Source organism: Mastigoproctus giganteus, chromosome 7 (assembly GCF_048544385.1).
Source record: "Mastigoproctus giganteus isolate SK-2022 chromosome 7, ASM4854438v1, whole genome shotgun sequence".
In the NCBI taxonomy this organism is placed as follows: domain Eukaryota; kingdom Metazoa; phylum Arthropoda; class Arachnida; order Uropygi; family Thelyphonidae; genus Mastigoproctus; species Mastigoproctus giganteus.
The window spans coordinates 57,700,098-57,717,761 of NC_143581.1; the positions used below are offsets into that span (position 1 = coordinate 57,700,098).

Sequence of the window (17,664 nt, forward strand, 5' to 3'; positions counted from 1 at the left end):
GCAATCCAAAAGTGGTATTTTTTCATAAATAGTTGATTTTAAAAGTGCTGTATGTAGGGTGTACGTTCCGTATCGCTTCACAATAAACAACATACACCCATGGATTCTTGTTGCCCACTTTGCTCATAACAGAGAAGGATATGGAAATGTGAAACTGCAAGGTGATCTGATTGAGGCGTTTAAGGCTTTGAATGGATTGAGCAAGCTCAATGCTGATGGGATTCTTCCTCTTTCTCAGATATGCATATGAGGGGTAGCATAAATTCAAACTGAGAAAGGACATTTGCAGAATAGACACGCAGAAATTTGCCTTTAGCCAGCAAGTGGTTGATTCCTGGAACAAACTTCCATCTGTTGTTGTGGAAGCCGATAGCTTAAATAAATTCAAGGAAGAACTCAAGCTAATAGGGTTCTTCCTCTTGCTCTACACACATGAGGGAGCATAAATTTAAACTGAGGAAGGTGCAGGATAGATATGTAGCAGTTTGCTTTTAGCCAAAGGGTGGTTGATTAACAGGACAAACTTCCAACTGTTGTTGTGGAAGTTGATACCTTAAATAAATACAAGGAAGAACTAGACAAACTACTGGAGGAATGAATAGATGAAATGGGAAGTGGTTTTTTTTTTTTTTTTTTTTGCTGAAGCTGCATAAGCTTGCTTTCTTGCATCATTTACCATTACTAATATATTACTAATGCTTAGAAAGGCTTTTGATACTGTTGCGCATGGAAGACTGCTGCACAAATTGGAGCAGTGTGGCAATGGAGGCAAATTGCTGCTATGGATAAAGGGATGGTTGAGTGGGACAAGACAGGGTGGTAATCAATAGATACTGCTCTTAGTGGAGTCCTCCAGCATTCAGTGTTGGCTCCATTGTTGTTTTCTATATTCATTAATGATGGTATATTAGGCTTAAAGCTTGCAGACGATACGAAGGTCGGCAAGGTTGTTAATGACACTAATGACAGTACGCTGCTGTCAACAGGATCTAGAAAAGTTGAATGCTGAAAACTATAAAATGTACCAAACGATACTACACTGTAAAATAATATATGCAAAAAACTGATTTACAAAAAAATATATATGATAAAAATTTTAAAATATAATAAAATATAAATAAAATATTTAAAATACAATAAAATTAAAAGCGATAAAACATTGACTGAAGCTTTCGGGGGCTTCCGCCTCCTTTCTCAACAACAATGATGTTTAAGCAACACATCCTTAAGTAACAGGCTCACAGCACACGTGGCTGACCAGCCGCATGCTCAATGTTTCTTCATGTGATCCAGAACCGGAAGCGGCTCGGGAACGTGGAAATATAAAACGCTCGTCTTTTGCCAGGACCACGGCTTCCAGCAGGGGGTGAAATTGAACACCCCTGTCCCTATTCATACTATTGTTCTCAGACGAGCCTATCCACAAACTCTCCAACCACTTACGGTCCCAGAACCTATGCACCCGGCCACTTCCGGATCACATGAAGAAACATTGAGCATGTGCCTGGTCAGCCACGTGTGCTGTGAGCCTGTTACTTAAGGATGTGTTGCTTAAACATCATTGTTGTTGAGAAAGGAGGCGGAAGCCCCCGAAAGCTTCAGTCAATGTTTTATCGCTTTTAATTTTATTGTATTTTAAATTTTATTTATATTTTATTATATTTTAAAATTTCTATCGTATATTTTATTTTGTAAATCAGTTTTTTGCATATATTATTTGACAGTGTAGTATCGTTTGGTACATTTTATAGTTTTCAGCATTAAACCAGTATAGTTAAACGGTTGGTGTATTTGTTTTAAAATTTGGATATGTATTACTCTCCCAACCTCAGAGACCTTTTTGAAGATATAGAAAAGTTGAGTAGATAGGCTGAGAGGTGGCAACTGAAGTTTAACATTGGCAAATGTAAAGTACTGTATATGGGAAGCTGTAACCCCAGAGTAACACATTAACTGTGTGGTACTACACTGACAGAGGTAGAGAATGAAAGGGACCTGGGGGTAATTGTGCAGGCAGATATGAAGTTTTCTGAGCAGTGCAGACAGTCTGCAAGAGCAGCCCATGGTGTCTTGTCAATGATATACAGAAATTTTTCTAGAAGGGATAAGGAGTGATTATTCCCTTATATAAGGCAATCAGGCCACACCTTCGAGGCCTCATTTTAAGAAGTATGTAGAGCTGTCAGAACGGGTACAGAGAAGGGCAACAAGATTAGTGAATGGAACAAAGGGTTGCTCTTATGAAGAAAGGCTTAAGTTTTGCAAATTACAGTGTCTGGAGACTAGGCACCTGCAAGGTGATCTGACTGGGGTGTATAAAGCCTTGAATCGTTTGAGCATACTCAATGCTGATGGGATTCTTCCTCTTGCTCAGAATAATCTCCTGAGATGGCAATTTGAGGAAAATTGATTCAAATTGAGGAAAGAAAGTTGTAGGACAGATGTGTGGAGGTTTGCCTTTAGCCAGCGGGTGATTGATTGCTGGAACAAACTTCCATCTGTCGTTGTAGAAGTTGATAGCTTAAACAGATTCAAGGCTGAAGTAGACAAACATTTGGAGTGGGTGGATAAGTGAAATGAGAAGGGGGTGTGTGTGTGTTTTTTTTTTTTTTTGGCTGATGCTCTATAGGCTTGCTTTCTTTATGCTTTCTAAAAAAAAAAGTGAAGTGCAGCCATTATCAACCTACTGCAGGATGGAAGCCTCCTCAACAATTCATGTTGAAGGAAATGGACCATAATCTGCCACGCTGGTCCAGTGCGGGTTGGCAGATCGACCGTATTCAGCAGTCAGGGGCTTGAACCCCGGTCTACTCAAAGAGCGTGTGCTACTGCACTCCCGCTCCTGCCCACTCGGCTACGGAGGCCGTGTTACTTTAGTAACAATGTTTTTAGAATAAGAACAACAAATTAAGTATATTAACACAGTTTATTAAGCATAAATTTATTATTCAAATATATAAAAAAATAAGTAACATGTGAGTAAAATAAGTAAAAAATAATTTCATAATAAAGTTTTTGTAGAATATTCCAAAGTTTTATTAAGTTCTCATCTGACACCCTATGCCAGGGGTCAGAAATCTTTTTTTGAGTGAATAGCCATTTATGATCTAATTAAAAAAAAAAAAAAAAAAGAGAATCCGAAGAGCTACACCTCAGCTCAAGATGGGAGGTGGGGGCGAGGCGAGAATTTAAGAAATGGAATAGAATGGGAAGGTGTTTATTAAAAATATATCTATTTTGAAATATTATTTATTAATACTGAAAAAATGTAACAAACATCCAATTAGATACAAATTAATGACTTTTGCTGATGAACTTCTTGATCGAGTCTCTCAACATCATTCAAGTATGTCGTAATTAAATATGCTGAGCTTTAAACATGCTCGCATTGTTCAGATGATGGTTTCTTGATTTATTTTTAATATAGTTCATGTTCAAAAATATTTGCCCGCAGAAATACATCAAACCAAAAACTGAGAGAAGTCCAAACGCAAATATTTTCAAATTTATATATGGGTCCAGCAAGCTACTCCACGTATCGAACACAATTTGGTCTGCATTTTAAACTCATCCATCGCTATCCATTTGTGTAGAATTGCAAGGGCAACTTTTTGCCTCTCCAAATCCTCAATTTCAGTTTTAAGGCATTTTAGTCTTGCACTCCACGTGATGTCCTTGATTTTTAAGTCCTTTAACTCCATTTCAAATTGTGCTTCATGTGAGCTGTAAAGTTAGAGCCGCAGTTACATGTTAAAAGAGCTGCATGCGGCTCGCGAGCCGCAGGTTGCCAACCCCTGTCCTATGCTGATGTCTTTTCTTCCTCTTTGTGTGTCGTTGCTGAATGACGTTTCCGAAGCAGCCACGAATTGACATATTTTGCTGGATCGAAGCAGGTCAGCAGTGGGCCTACAATTTTAAGAAACAGTAGTGAAGAAACCTTTTTTGTCATCAACAAATCACTGGTTGGGTTGGCGATTAGATTCATTTGTGAAAATCCTCGTTCACATTCACTTGATGAAATTGGTATTGTTCTCAAAGCGTTCATCAAATGCTTCAATTCTCCCGAAACCTTCTTATCAATTAGGTGTCCCCGAAATCCACGAATTGCATCTCTTTCATTTAACTGTAACCTAATTGACAATTTTCTAATTTCATTTTCACCAAATGCCAACAATTCATGTTTAGAAGGATTAATACCTTTGTTGTCCTCGTTTTCCTTCTTTCATCATCAGTATTGTCACTAGTTCTTAAATTTGAATTTTTTCCTTTTCTTTTTTTGAAACTGTTCAAAATGACAGTGTCATTCAGATGTTCAGATACTGTGACCACATAAAACAAAGATAGGGAAAATTTACGGAAAAATGTGGATAACGCACTTCCGCGAAACAACAGGTGATTATTTGTCGGGGTAAAAGAAAATCTCTTTTCTAATTCTCGAACAGGGCACTGACAGTTGATTCACAAAGGTGTTCAACCTACGGCCTGCAAGGAAAGTGAACCAAAACAGTATTTTAAATTTTGTTAATTATCAAAAAAATTCTCATTAAATGTTTTGTTCAGTAAATGTAATTGTGTATTGTACTTAATAAAATTTTTGAATATTTTCAATTTAACTTTTATTTTACATTGAATATTTTCAATTTTACTTTTGTTTTACATTGAATATTTGAATTTTTGAATATTTTTAATTTTACATGCAACACGATATGGAAAATGTAACACTAAAGAAATCTAACTTTGAATTTTTTTGAATATGGCCCCTGTAAGGGAAAAGGTTGGACACCACCGCAGTAAAAGGTGGGCCAGAGCCCATTGGGAATGCACCTTGATCTGCTCGCTGTTGACTAGCGCAACTCCTCCATATGTGGGACAGGTGGTCTGACAGGTTTTACCAGGTACCACTAAGTTGTAGAATGCTTTATTTCCTAAAGGCCAGAAATGCGAACAATGCATACCGAGTTAATTCTCTCCTAATCCGTTCGCTATATGAAAATTTTCTTCGCTCAATGGAAACTATTTTAAATGTAACTTCCAAGGGGAATTCAAAATAATTCACTATAAAAGGACTTCGTTAAACAGAGGTCTGACTGAGTAATTTAGAATTATAAAAATGGTTATACAGTTTTATATAGAAAATATCTTAACAATAGAAAGTAAAAAATGCAAATTTGGTTAAATCGTTTTAAGCTTATTTGAATAGTGGGTAAACATGTGAAAAAAAAATTTTGATGTGCATTGCATCCAAATGTGACAAATAAAGGTGCCGGTACGCCGTACCATCCCAAAAAAAAGCACTGTGTGTGTGTGTGTGTGTGTGTGTGTGTGTGTTAGGTCACTTACTACATCGTGGATTAGAAAAACAAAATAGGTTTTTATTGGCAAGATCCTGTTGTGCAACAGAAACTACCTTCAATAACTCAACTAGCCATGCACACCCACTCCACATAATGAAGAAGCCTGCAGACCAAGTCACTTAACATTTCAAACCCAATAAGTCAGAATAACCTACGTATCGTTTGCATTCCTAATGTCTCAGGCGTCAACAAGGGTACTGCTAAAGTTAGGAGACATGGAATGGTACATTTTTAGTTTTTCCTCTTTGTGGTTGTGGGTTAACATCAGAGAATCATACAGACAACTGCAATCCAGACTTGATAAGCATATTAAGGATGTTCAGTTTGGAAGGTCTGGTACGACCTTCTATGCATTCCAATACAGCAATCCATGGGACTTCTGTAAAGAAACATCTCTACTTGCTGCGGACCAGAATTTCAAAAGAACTTTTAAAGAAGTACAGTAAACCCCCGCTATTCGCGGTATCTGTATTCGCGGTTTTGCGTATTCGCGATCGCCGATTTAATATAAAATGAAACCTAAAAAAATGTGAATTTTAAAGCGCCGTGAATATTTTCCGCCATAAAAAAAACATGGGCGTGGTTAAAATTATCTTTCCAGGTCAAAACAGCACTCAGTGGGTGGGGTGAGAGGGGTGACAAAATCGGGAGCATGGATGTTTCTCGCTAATCCTTGTTCGGTATGTGTTATGTGCTTGTCATGGAAGATTTCGTCGTTTGCTTTTAATTTATATGCTTATAAATTGAATAAATTTATCAATTTATAAATTGATATGCTTACAAAAATGATAAATCTACCGTTTTTCAGTGTAAAACAGACTTTTTCGAGTGTGGAAGAAAGTGACTTTATTGTGGACAAGTTCTTTCTAACCCCTACAAAAATATGGCTACGAATAACGAGAAATGTGAAAATATCAAAGAAGGTGATGACATTAGCGAATAAAATTGAGTTATTAGACAAAATTTCTAATGGTGAAAGTGTCTCCTCAGTGGCAAAACATTATAAAATCAATGAGTCAATGGTATGATCAATCAAGAAATTGGAAGAAAAAATCTGCCGTAGTGTCCATGAAAACGCGTTAATTGCTTCAAAAATTTGCTCTGTAACTTGTGATGTTAAATTAGAAAGAATGGAAAAAGCTTTAAATCTGCAGACAGAAGATCGAACTCAAAATAAAATTCCGTTAAGTTCACTCATCATTCGTGAAAAGGCAAAACTCCTTTATCAACACTTTAGCGAAACTGGTGATAGCACTGGCGGGATAAGTTTTTTAGCTAGCAAAGATGCTGGTTTGAAAGATTTGTTTGAAATTTCTAATAAATATTACATTTAATATTAAATTGTTTCTTATTTTCATTTCGATGCCATATGCTTGCATTTCACTATGTACTGTCTATGTACATAGTCATATTATGAAGGTACATATAATACATACATAGACATAATTTTAGACTAGTTTTTCTTATATATTTCATACTTTGGAACGGAACCCCTTTATTACTATGGGAGCCATAACTCAGTATTCGCGTTTTCGGTATTCGCAACATCTCTCAGGAACGTAACCCCCGCGAATAGCGGGGATTTACTGTATTTTTCATTTAACTCTTTGGCAGGAACCAGTCAAACTTATTAGACAGTTCATTTATCTAATGTTAGGTTGATTTCAGTGCTTTACTTTTAATATCATTATATATATCACCCCCCCCCACATATATTTTAGGTATTCATCCTTCCTGCTATTTTTTCTTGCCAAAATTAAATTTTTTTTTCCCTTCATTCTTGCACTATATAGGGCACCCTCCCCTTCCCTCTCTCTAGCATTAGCGTCCTTTATATATAACTATTTAGATATATCCTGCTTTCCTTTAGATGAGGAATAAGTCTCTTTATTTAACCTTCCACCGATGCCTATGGTATTTGTTTCTTCAAGCATACAAGGTTACACTCTACCCCATTCCCCACTGAGTGAAGTCTGATTTCATTTAACTCAATGCTTTTAGCATTAACTTCTGGCATTACTTCACTATCATCAACCTAGATTTTCCATTGGCTTAGGGCTACTTCCCTCTATTATAACCTCAGACTGATGTCTTAAGCATTAGCTTAAGAAATCAGTCAACCAACCAGTGCAGCATATATAATGATGCAATGGAAAAAGGAAGGAACCTGATGGAGTTTGAACAAGGAATGATTTGTGCACTAGGAAGGCAAGGGCCAGCATCTCAGCAACAGCTAGCATCTTCAGCTGTTTGGGAGCTGCTGTAGTGAAGGTGTGGCAGGAATAGTCCAAAGTGGGGCATGAGAAAACCCAATGTGCGGGTACAGGGAGACCACCACTAGTTAACAGTAAAAGTAAACAGTGGCTGGCACATGCTGTCCAGAACAACAAGTGTCTCGCAGACATCTGTTGTGCTAGACAGCATGTGCTGTGAGATGTCTCACAGATATCTGTCTTAATGACAGACTACAACCAGGGCACAAACCAGCTATAACCAGACTGCACGTATAGACTACAGCCAGCAGCAGTGGTATCATGATTTGGGGGAGGTTTTCATGGACATCACTTAGCCTCTTCATCCCCATTGAACACACCCTCACAACCAGATCCTATCTCAGCATTGTTTCGGACTAACTTTTGCCCTATATGGTTACCATGTATCCAGATGGCACAGTACTCTTTCAACAAGACAACATCTCATGTCACAAAGCCCACATTGTGCAGGAATGGTTTGAGAATCCAAGCATTTCATTTGCTCCCCCAAGCCACCAAATTCCCCTGATACCAATCCCATCGAACATATGTGGGATGCTGTGGAATGTGGCATTTGCCAGTCCATGCCAGTGCATTGCTCAATTCTGGATGTCCTTTCACTGATCCAAACCAAGATACTCGGGACACCTTCCATGGCGTCGTGGAGTCAATGCCATACATGCTGAGAGCAAGTAGGTACACGACAAAAGGCAGTCCAACATGCTATTAGATAGGTGGTCAGTGTTTTAGCTCATGAGTATAGGGTAGCTACAAACCTTTTCAAATCTAATATGTTACTGTATGAATAAGGTACATGATACAAAATTTAAATCACATCCAGGCGATAGCAGATATCTTCAAGTTTTAATTAGGTGTTCAATGTAGGCACTTTTGGTTACTTTGCAGATGTACTACCTATAATACAATTGCTCCCATGTTTAGCATGACATGTTCCTATCAATGCAACCAAATGCTTCACAAATGCATTTTTAAAGTTTGAAGACAATTCCTGGCATAGGTGGAATGTAAACCTGGTTTTCACAAATCGCCAGGGAGAAAAGTCTAAAGGAGTCAGATCAGTTGTGAAGGTATTCACAATATAATATATACTTAAGGATGCCAATTTATAACTAAAGTAGTTGGCTACGTACAGAAATGATGGAATTGCCCTAACTTGTACACTAGAACAGACAGTTAATAAAAAACCCCACTGCAAGGCAAATTGCTACATCCTCTATGCTGGTTGTAAGTTGCATAGGCTGAAAGGGGCTGGTTGCCTATGAGGATTGCAACTTCTCCATGAGCCGGCCCATCCACAATTATATCCTTGCGAATGACAGTAATATCTTTAGATAAGTCTCCCATACACAAAATCAGGCTGGCTCATGCTTTTGTAGGAGTGCCTTAATGGCTTATGCATTTCGCCAGAATCCACAGCAATTCTACTGTAGGAATTTGGCCATTATGTGGACTTGGTGGATCCATCAGTCAGCTTCTGAAGTACTGAGGGCTTACTTTTCTCAGTCTTGAATTTATCTTTTTTTGGGGAAGTATGGACTATGCCCATTTCCTCCACCACAAACAGTTCCAAAACTTAGTCATCAGGTACCTCCTTCATTTTAATATCCATTTTTTTCTTGTACTGCTGTTGGTGGTTGAGTTTTTGGTACTGTTAGTTTTGCAATGCTGGAGCACTAGGAGGTACTGATATTAGAGTGGCAGCTGACTGAGATTTCTCTGCTGGTTTTTCTGAGCTCTAAGTATTGGGCGATGGGTGTGAATGACTCTTTAGGCGGTGCAGTCATTTCCGTTTGGGTCCCAATTAAACATTTCTTGGCAACCTTTTCAGCATATGTTGCCTTATCGCTACTTACTGGTTTAACTGCTTTTCTGGCCTCGATATGAGATGTTCAGCTCTGCCTTTAGTTGTATTTCCTTTACTTCCTGCCACCTCTGGCATGCTTGTAAGCAGGATGCTCACCTTGGTAGTTAATGTATGTGGATTTTTGAGCTTTACATGATATCTCATGGTCCTGTGCACCACATTTTGCATATGCAAGGGCACCACAGCAGGCCGTTTGTGAATGTCCATATTTCTGGCACTTGAAGCATCTTAATGGGTTTGAGACATATGGGCATACTGTGCAGTTCACACAACCAGCTTTAATCTCAATACTAAAAGGATGAGGTTTCTAGCTGGGACTAGATTCTCCATCCTATGTACAAGGCATTCGTTTTAGTGTTTTCACTCCTTGGCTTTTTAGTTCTGAAGAGATTTCTTTCTCGGACACTTCGAGCAGATCTCATTCCGAGATAACGCCTCAGGCCAAGTTCAGTGTCTTGTGGGGGTTACTCAATTGGTATTCTCCAATAGATGTTTCTCGGAAAAGTTATTCAGAGCAACTATCAGTTTTCATCTCAACAAGAATGTCGGCCAAAATTAAGACATTAACTGATTTGAATAAGCCCACTAGCCCTTCCAAACCCTTCAGGATGAAGAAGAGCGGCATTTTTCCTATGCTCCATTCACTCATGCAACGTACAATCAGGTAACGAGGTGTTGGACCTGATGTATCTTTAGTTCTTGATCTTTTAACTGAGGAAGCATTTTCAGTGTAAGCGACACAATTTTCTGGTAGGGACCTTGTTGGGGTCCCAAAAGGAAAATTTGAAGTATCACAATCCATACTGCTTTTGTTTAGCACCCACCATGGAGTCCAAATGAGAGGCCCACTTCCAGAAAGCAATAAATGCATTCAGGAGTGAGATGCCAGGGCTACCTAGTCACTATACCAACAGTGGGCAAATGCGGCTCTCAGAGCTGCATGCAGCTCTTCATTGAGTTAAGTACGGCTCCCATAGAAAATTTAAATCAGTTTTTTTTTTATTATTTCAGAACTTTTTTCACTGAATCTTGTTAAATTAACTAAGTAACTAATATTTTGTTATACAGATTTTATGTTGTGTTTATTTTTTTTTTATGTCTAGATATTTTGCTATTTTTATTTTGATTATAAATAAATCCGTGTGCATTTAACACTGCTGGCGCCATCAGCGGACTTGTGCGTAAAAATTACGAGTGTAATTTTTCCGCGCCGTAAATTAATTTAATTATTTTGTTTCAATTTCAGACATTGGAATTAAATTTCTTTTAATTCCAAATTTTTTGGAATTTTTTTTGGAATTTGGAATTTTTGAAATTTTTTGATAACATGACCTCAGAAAATATCAAAAAATGAAAATACGAACAAGAAAATAGAATCTTTCAAGAAGAATGGGTAGAAAATTTTGCTTTTATTGACAATAATGGAAAGTTGTGTCTTATTTGTAAAGTTACAATTGCAAACTACAAAGTAAGCAATTTACGTCGACATTATGAAGTAAGTCATCCCCACTTTTCAACTTAATATCCACTCAATTCAAAATTGCAAACAAAGAAACTTAAGTCCTTGCAATCTGGTCTTCATAAGCAACAAGGACTCTTGTCTTCTTTTAGTCGCGAAGATGACAGAGCAAACGAAGCTAGTTTTTTGATAGCTTGGAATATTTCTCGTGCCAAACGTCCATATGGAGAAGGAGAATTTATTAAAAGAAACTTGGAAGTGGTTAAAGTTTTGGATCCAGATAATACAAAACTGCATGAATTGATCGCACAGGTTCCTATGTCACGCCATACAACTGAGCGTTGTATTGGTGCAATTAGTAAAAATTTTGAAAATAGTTTGATGTGCGATTTGAAAAATTGTACAGCATTTAGTTTAGCTCTCGACGAGTCTACAGACATTCAGGATGTTCCACAATTGGCCGTTTTTGTTCGCTATGTATCTGCAGACGTAAATGTGAAGGAAGAAAATGTTAGACCTAGTAGCTCTTATCAAAACAACTCGCAGTATCGATGTTAGAAATGCACTTGATGAAGTAATGAACAGGTTTGAATTGCCTCGTGGTAAACTTGTAAGTGTCATGACTGACGGAGCGCCTGCAATGACAGGAAAAAACCAAGATCTTCACTGATCTTTTAAACAACAATCCTAAAATTCCACGTTTCTTACCTCTTCACTGCATAATTCACCGCGAGCATCTCATAGCGAAGTACTACGAATACGAAAATGTGTGGAAGATTGTTCTGCAGATTGTGAATTTAATTAAAACAAATGCCAAAACACATCGTCAATTTAAGAACTTTTTAGAAGAGTTGCAAGTGAATGATGAAACAGATGAATTGCCCAGTGATTTATCCCTATGGTGTGTTGTAAGGTGGCTGTCAACTTACAATGTTTTGAGCCGTTTTGTGGAACTCCTAAATCCTATCATAACATTTACAAAAGAAAAAAGAAAAAAATACCCAGAATTAGAAAATGAAACATGGCTTTCTGACTTAAAAAAATGTTCTATAATGTTCCTTACAGACATTGTAGAACATTTGCAAACACTTAATATGGTTTACAAGGAAAGGAAAAAATTATTATTAATTTGTCACAAACTGTATTTAGTTTTGAAGCTAAACTTCGGCGTTTTGTGTACAATCTTAAGAACAAAATATTTAATCATTTTCCAAGGTAAAAGCAAATATAATTAATATCAAAGAAGAAAAGTTAGACGAATACAAAGAAAAACTGGAAGAATTGCAAGCAGATTTCAAACATAGGTTTGAAGATTTGAAAAGTTTGAAATCTACATTTGCATATTTTGTAAACCCATTTATTTGTGATATTATTGAAGATGGATTTCCAATTTCTGAAATAATACTTGTTGAAAAAGTGGCTGGAGAATTGGCGTTATTAGAGATGAAAGAGGATCAGGCATTTCAAATACAGCACAAGTCTACTTCTATAATTGAATTTTGGAAACTCGTGCCAGAATCAAAATATCCACGTTTAAAGAAAGCTGCTTGCCGTCTAATTTCAATTTTTGGAACAACATATTGCTGTGAATTTTTGTACTCCACAATGAAGTTCGTGAAGTCAAAATATCGTTCACAGTTGACAAATCATCATCTCACTGAATTTCTGCAAACAGCTTTAACAAATTTTACGCCAGCCAAATTTCAAAGATTTGACCAAAGGTAATCATTAAATGTTATACTTTTTATTAATGCATTTTTATTATTATAATTTTGAATTATTTTGTATTTTCTTTCTCTTAATTATATTTTCTTATATATGTATACTTTACATAGCACTTAAGACTTGTGTAGAATATGTAATCATATTAATTAAATTAAATTTGAATTTGTGTATTTAATAGTATGTAACTATAGTGTGGCTCTTTATAATATATGAAAAACCGGAATGCGGCTCTCACTGACCTCATGCATGCCCACCTCTGCACTATACCCACACCTCTGCCAGCAAGAATCCTGTCTCTCGGACCAAGAGAATAGGGGAATGGCATCAACATGGTTGACCCTTGCAAGCAAACCCACTAGCTGATTGATCCTGGCTGAGCCATCCAACACAACGGATTCCTATGGTGTTAGCCCAGAAACTAGGTTGTGGATATGGGATCCCAGTGATGCTAATCTGGAAGACCAGCAGTGTCATTGGGAGGTCCCCTCACCACATATAGGTACTCACTTCAAGAGGATCTGTTTTGCTGATACAGAAGTTTGTTTCCTTGCATCATCTGATTAACACAAATAGTGAATTCCAGCAAATTTTTTTTTAACAATTACTAATTAAACTGTTTTAATGATTAATAACATTTGCACATATTTAACCTGATTTTCTATTACTTTATTATATACAGGTGACCCCCGCTTAACGCTGATCATTCGTTCCCGAAAAACAGAGCGCTAAGCGAGCGCCGCTTTCCCATAAGGTAACATATGTATTTATGAGCTGCGGTCAGTGCCATAGGATATTTCCTAATGAATAATAAACAGTAATGAAAAGATGCACAAATGTTGGTCAAAATATTTAATATTCAAAAATTTGCACATATAAAATATTCTGCATTGCATACGTATAATTATGTGGTAACTACTTGCGTATCAAAAGTAAATTTAAAATTCCAATTAAAATAATGAATTTAATTTAATTGATGAATTTAATCATGAAAAATGTGTGCATTTTGAGTTGAACTTTGCCCTTTTCCAAATAAACTAAAAGGGGTATTAATTTTAAAACCCCCGCAGCGTTAAAACCAACAATAAAGTCAACCGATCCTTCACCGCTTTGAAACCTGGCATGTTTTTTTCTTCTTTCAATATGAAACTTCTTTTAGGCATTCGTTTGCACAAAAGTCCTGCTTCAGCTATGTTAAAAACTTGTTGAGAAGTATAACACATAATACCCCTCTTAAATAATTTTAACAAAAGTTCTTTTTTGAAAGTTTCGGCTCCTTGATCTGCACTTGCGGCTTCTCCCTGGATTTTAAATCTATTCAACCAGCCCTTACCAGTTTTAAATGGTTCCACTTTTTTTTTTTTTTTTTTTAGGCGAGTTTTCTTCAGATCATCATATTGGCTAATCTCTTTCACTCTCTTTTTAATATTTAACTTAACTGAATTCTGCATTGGAATATTATCTTCAATAAAATTAGTCTTTCCATTTCAATCCTAATAGCCGGCCTAGTCCTAGTTGCTTGCAGTGGAACAGCTATCTTTCCCGCTGCAAAAATTAATTCTTTATTTTTTTATAATTGTTCTTACAGTTAAAGTTGCAAGTCCTAAATTATGGCACACATCCGTTTGTCGTTGACCGGAATCGATTCGCTTCAAAACGTCTAATTTACTTTTCAAATTCAGTCTTTTTCTGACATTTATAGTCTTCGTACTGCGCCCAGACGTTGTTGCTTTTTCATTCCTATCAGTCATTATTAGCTCTTCGAATATGTAACTGCGTTGGTTGAATTAATTACGATACAATGTTCAAGTAAACTTTCCGTTACGCACGATGTCTAATACTCTACTGAGTGATGACTAGACTTCGGATAAATGCATATAACGCAAATATTACAAGCAATATATTTGATCATTTTTTAAAATGTTGATTGCGGAACTACGTGACAAGTCACTGTACTGAAACTAAATTAGCGTGCGAGAAAATTTTACTGAGCGTGGGAAAATTTCTCAAGTCGGCGTGGGAAACGTTTTAATGCTGTTTTGCTATTCATTTTCAAGCTATCGACTCCATCAAATGAAACGATTTCGTTAATATGTCAAAAATGTAATCTGTAAAAGAGCATTATAGTGATCTGTGACAGCGTTATAGTCAGATACGGGTTATAATATAAGAACAGCGTTATAGCGAATCAGCGTAAAGCGAACCACGTTATAACGGGGGCCTGCTGTACAGTCATTCTCAAGAATCAGAGTTCTGCTTAATCAGAGGTCACCTAAATATCAGACACCTCTGTAGCCAAGTGGGCAGGAGCAGCAGTGTGTAGCACACGCTTCTTGATTAGACCGGGGTTCGAGCCCGCGACCACAAAATACGGAGGATGCGGAAAGGTCAGGGAATGACCACCGCATATCGCCAGAGCAATATGGCCTTAGTTGCTAATGCTCCTAAAAACCAAATAACAACAACCACCTAAATATCATCATACATTAGCATAAGTATCAAAACAAAAAATACACAACTTGCTTCTCTCTTTTGATTAAAAATTGCTTAAGCATCAGTTTTAAAATACATTAAGTACTTTTTACCTGCATAAATTATAATAAAGCTAACACAAATACACATACATTTTTGCATTTATTTTTATCTGCTTTTTTTCATTGATTATGCAAAAGTTTTTAATTTCTTTCATTAGTTAAATTTTTTTTATTAATTTTACTAAATCGAATTACAAAATACATTTTATTTTGGTTCTATAATTCAAATGGTTCTGATCCCTTTCCCTCAGATTGTAAAAACTCTACTGTACTAAATGCTCATCTTACTAATTACTTACTTTTTCAGGAATTCGATTATTCACTATAATAAATGCTGACTCCCATTCTTTAAGAGTTTTCTTTAACTTCAGCACATAATCCATATTCCTGCAGATCTTCCCCACCACACGAAACAGCTACACTTATTCCTAATGAGTAAAATAAATGAAGCATATATTTTTTTAATAATTATAAAATATATATGAGAATATTCACATAAAGAAAGGGCGCAAAAACATATATATTATTCACACAACAAAGTCTATAAAGTGTACAGTTCTTCATCATTTAAATCTGAATAAGGCAGTTTTCAATTTAATTGGTGATATAAGTCACATAAGCACTGCTTCTACCAGCCTTACAATTGAACTCAAATAACTGTTGCCGAAAAACAGGCCACATTAGCATTAGTAAAAGCATATGATACAAGAAAGCACACTTATACGGCATCATCCAAAAAATAATAATAATTATTTAAGCTATCGACTTCCACAACAGATGGACATTTGTTCCAGAAATCAACCACCCACGGACTAAAGGCAAATTTACACATCTATTCTACAACTGTCGTCCCTCAATTTGTATTTATGCTCCCTCAGCAAGAGGAAGAATCTGAGCAAGACAAAGAATCCCATAAGCATTGAGCTTGCTCAAACCATTTAAGGCCTTAAACAGATCACCTCACAGGTACCTAATCTCCAAACACTGCAATTTACAGAACTTAAGCCTTTCTTGGTAACAACACGCCTTCGTTCCCCTCACCAGCGTTGTTACCCTTCTCTGTACTCATTCTAGGAACTCTACATCCTTCTTAAAATGAGGCCTCCAGACCGGTATGCAACACTCAAGGTGTGGCCTGACCATCACCTTACACAGAGATAACCACCTCCTTATCCCCGCTAGATAAAGCCTTGTATATCATTGACAAGTTGTAGTTGTTGTTTGGTTTTTAGGAGCATTAGCAACTAAGGCCATATTGCTCCGGGATATGCGGTGGTCATTCCCTGACCTTTCCGCATCCTCCATATTTGGTGGTGACGGGCTCGAACCCCAGTCTAATCAAGAAGCGTGTGCTACGCACTGCTGCTCCTTCCCACATGGCTACGGAGGCGCCTCATTGACAAGACACCATGAGCTATTCTTGGTGACTGTCTGCAGTGCTTACAAAACTTCATATTTGACTGCACAATTACCCCCAAGTCTTTTTCATTCTCCACTACCCTGAGTATAGTACCACACAGTTGGTGTGTTATTCTGGGGTTACTGCTACCCATATACATTTCTTCCCCATAATAATCCTAAAATTGTGGAAAGTTAAAAAAATTTTTTTAACTTTCCATGATTTTTAGGATTATAAAATTGTCATAAACAGTTGTATGTTTTTTATTGTAACATTCATACATACACCTACATACAGTTAATTGTATTAACAAGAAAAATTTGTTCAGAAAGAATCCTTGAACATGGAAGTAAAGGAACTGAACCAAGATGAGGAGGAAAATATTGGTCCTTCACATTCTAAGGCTTTTCAATGTTTAGAGGTTACTATGAAGTTGTTTAAGGGCCAGGAATAATGTGACACAAAGCAAAAGCTAGGTTTAAAATTGTGATTTGACAGCTATGAAAAGGAAATCAACTTTTAAACAAATGTCAATAAGTGACTTTTTCAAAAACAATTTTTTTTATGTATATATGTACAGTCAGTTCTGCTATACATGCATTTGCATTTTTAACATGCATTTTTAAAAAAATCCGTTATGGTATTTCACACATCAAAAACAACAAGGTTTATGGGAAAAATAGTGATAGGGGCAGAGCACTCAAAAAAATGTTCAATGTGGTAAGTAAAACACTAAAAAAACGTTAGAAACCCAATACAATTTTCAAACAAAAGTTTAAACATCTTAAATTTTTAATAAACAAATAAATATTACAGTAAATATAGCACTGTAATATATACATACTAACTGATATTTCTGTTCAGCGAATTTTTTTTTTTTTATTGTAAAATTTAAAACAGTAAAAAAGACAGGCAATCAATAACAATGAGCACGGCAAGCACTAATTGCACAAGTGAGATTTCTGAAAATTTAAATTTTTTATGATTTAAGTTTTCATGGAGGCGGAAACATATTTCTCTGTACAACTGTTTGTTGTACTCATTAGAGCCATTAGGCCT

General features: G+C 36.5%; 1 protein-coding gene across 1 annotated transcript in view; it reads right to left on the reverse strand.

Moving 5' to 3' along the window:
• Positions 1 to 15,616, reverse strand: part of RecQ4 (RecQ4 helicase) — a 398,588-nt gene extending 382,972 nt beyond the window's left edge. The window contains exon 1 of the mRNA XM_090378321.1: positions 15,506 to 15,616. Coding sequence (XP_090234447.1) covers positions 15,506 to 15,589 — 84 coding nt within the window. The 5' untranslated portion in view covers positions 15,590 to 15,616. The remainder of the gene's footprint in view (positions 1 to 15,505) is intronic.
• Between the last annotated feature and the right edge of the window lie 2,048 nt (positions 15,617 to 17,664).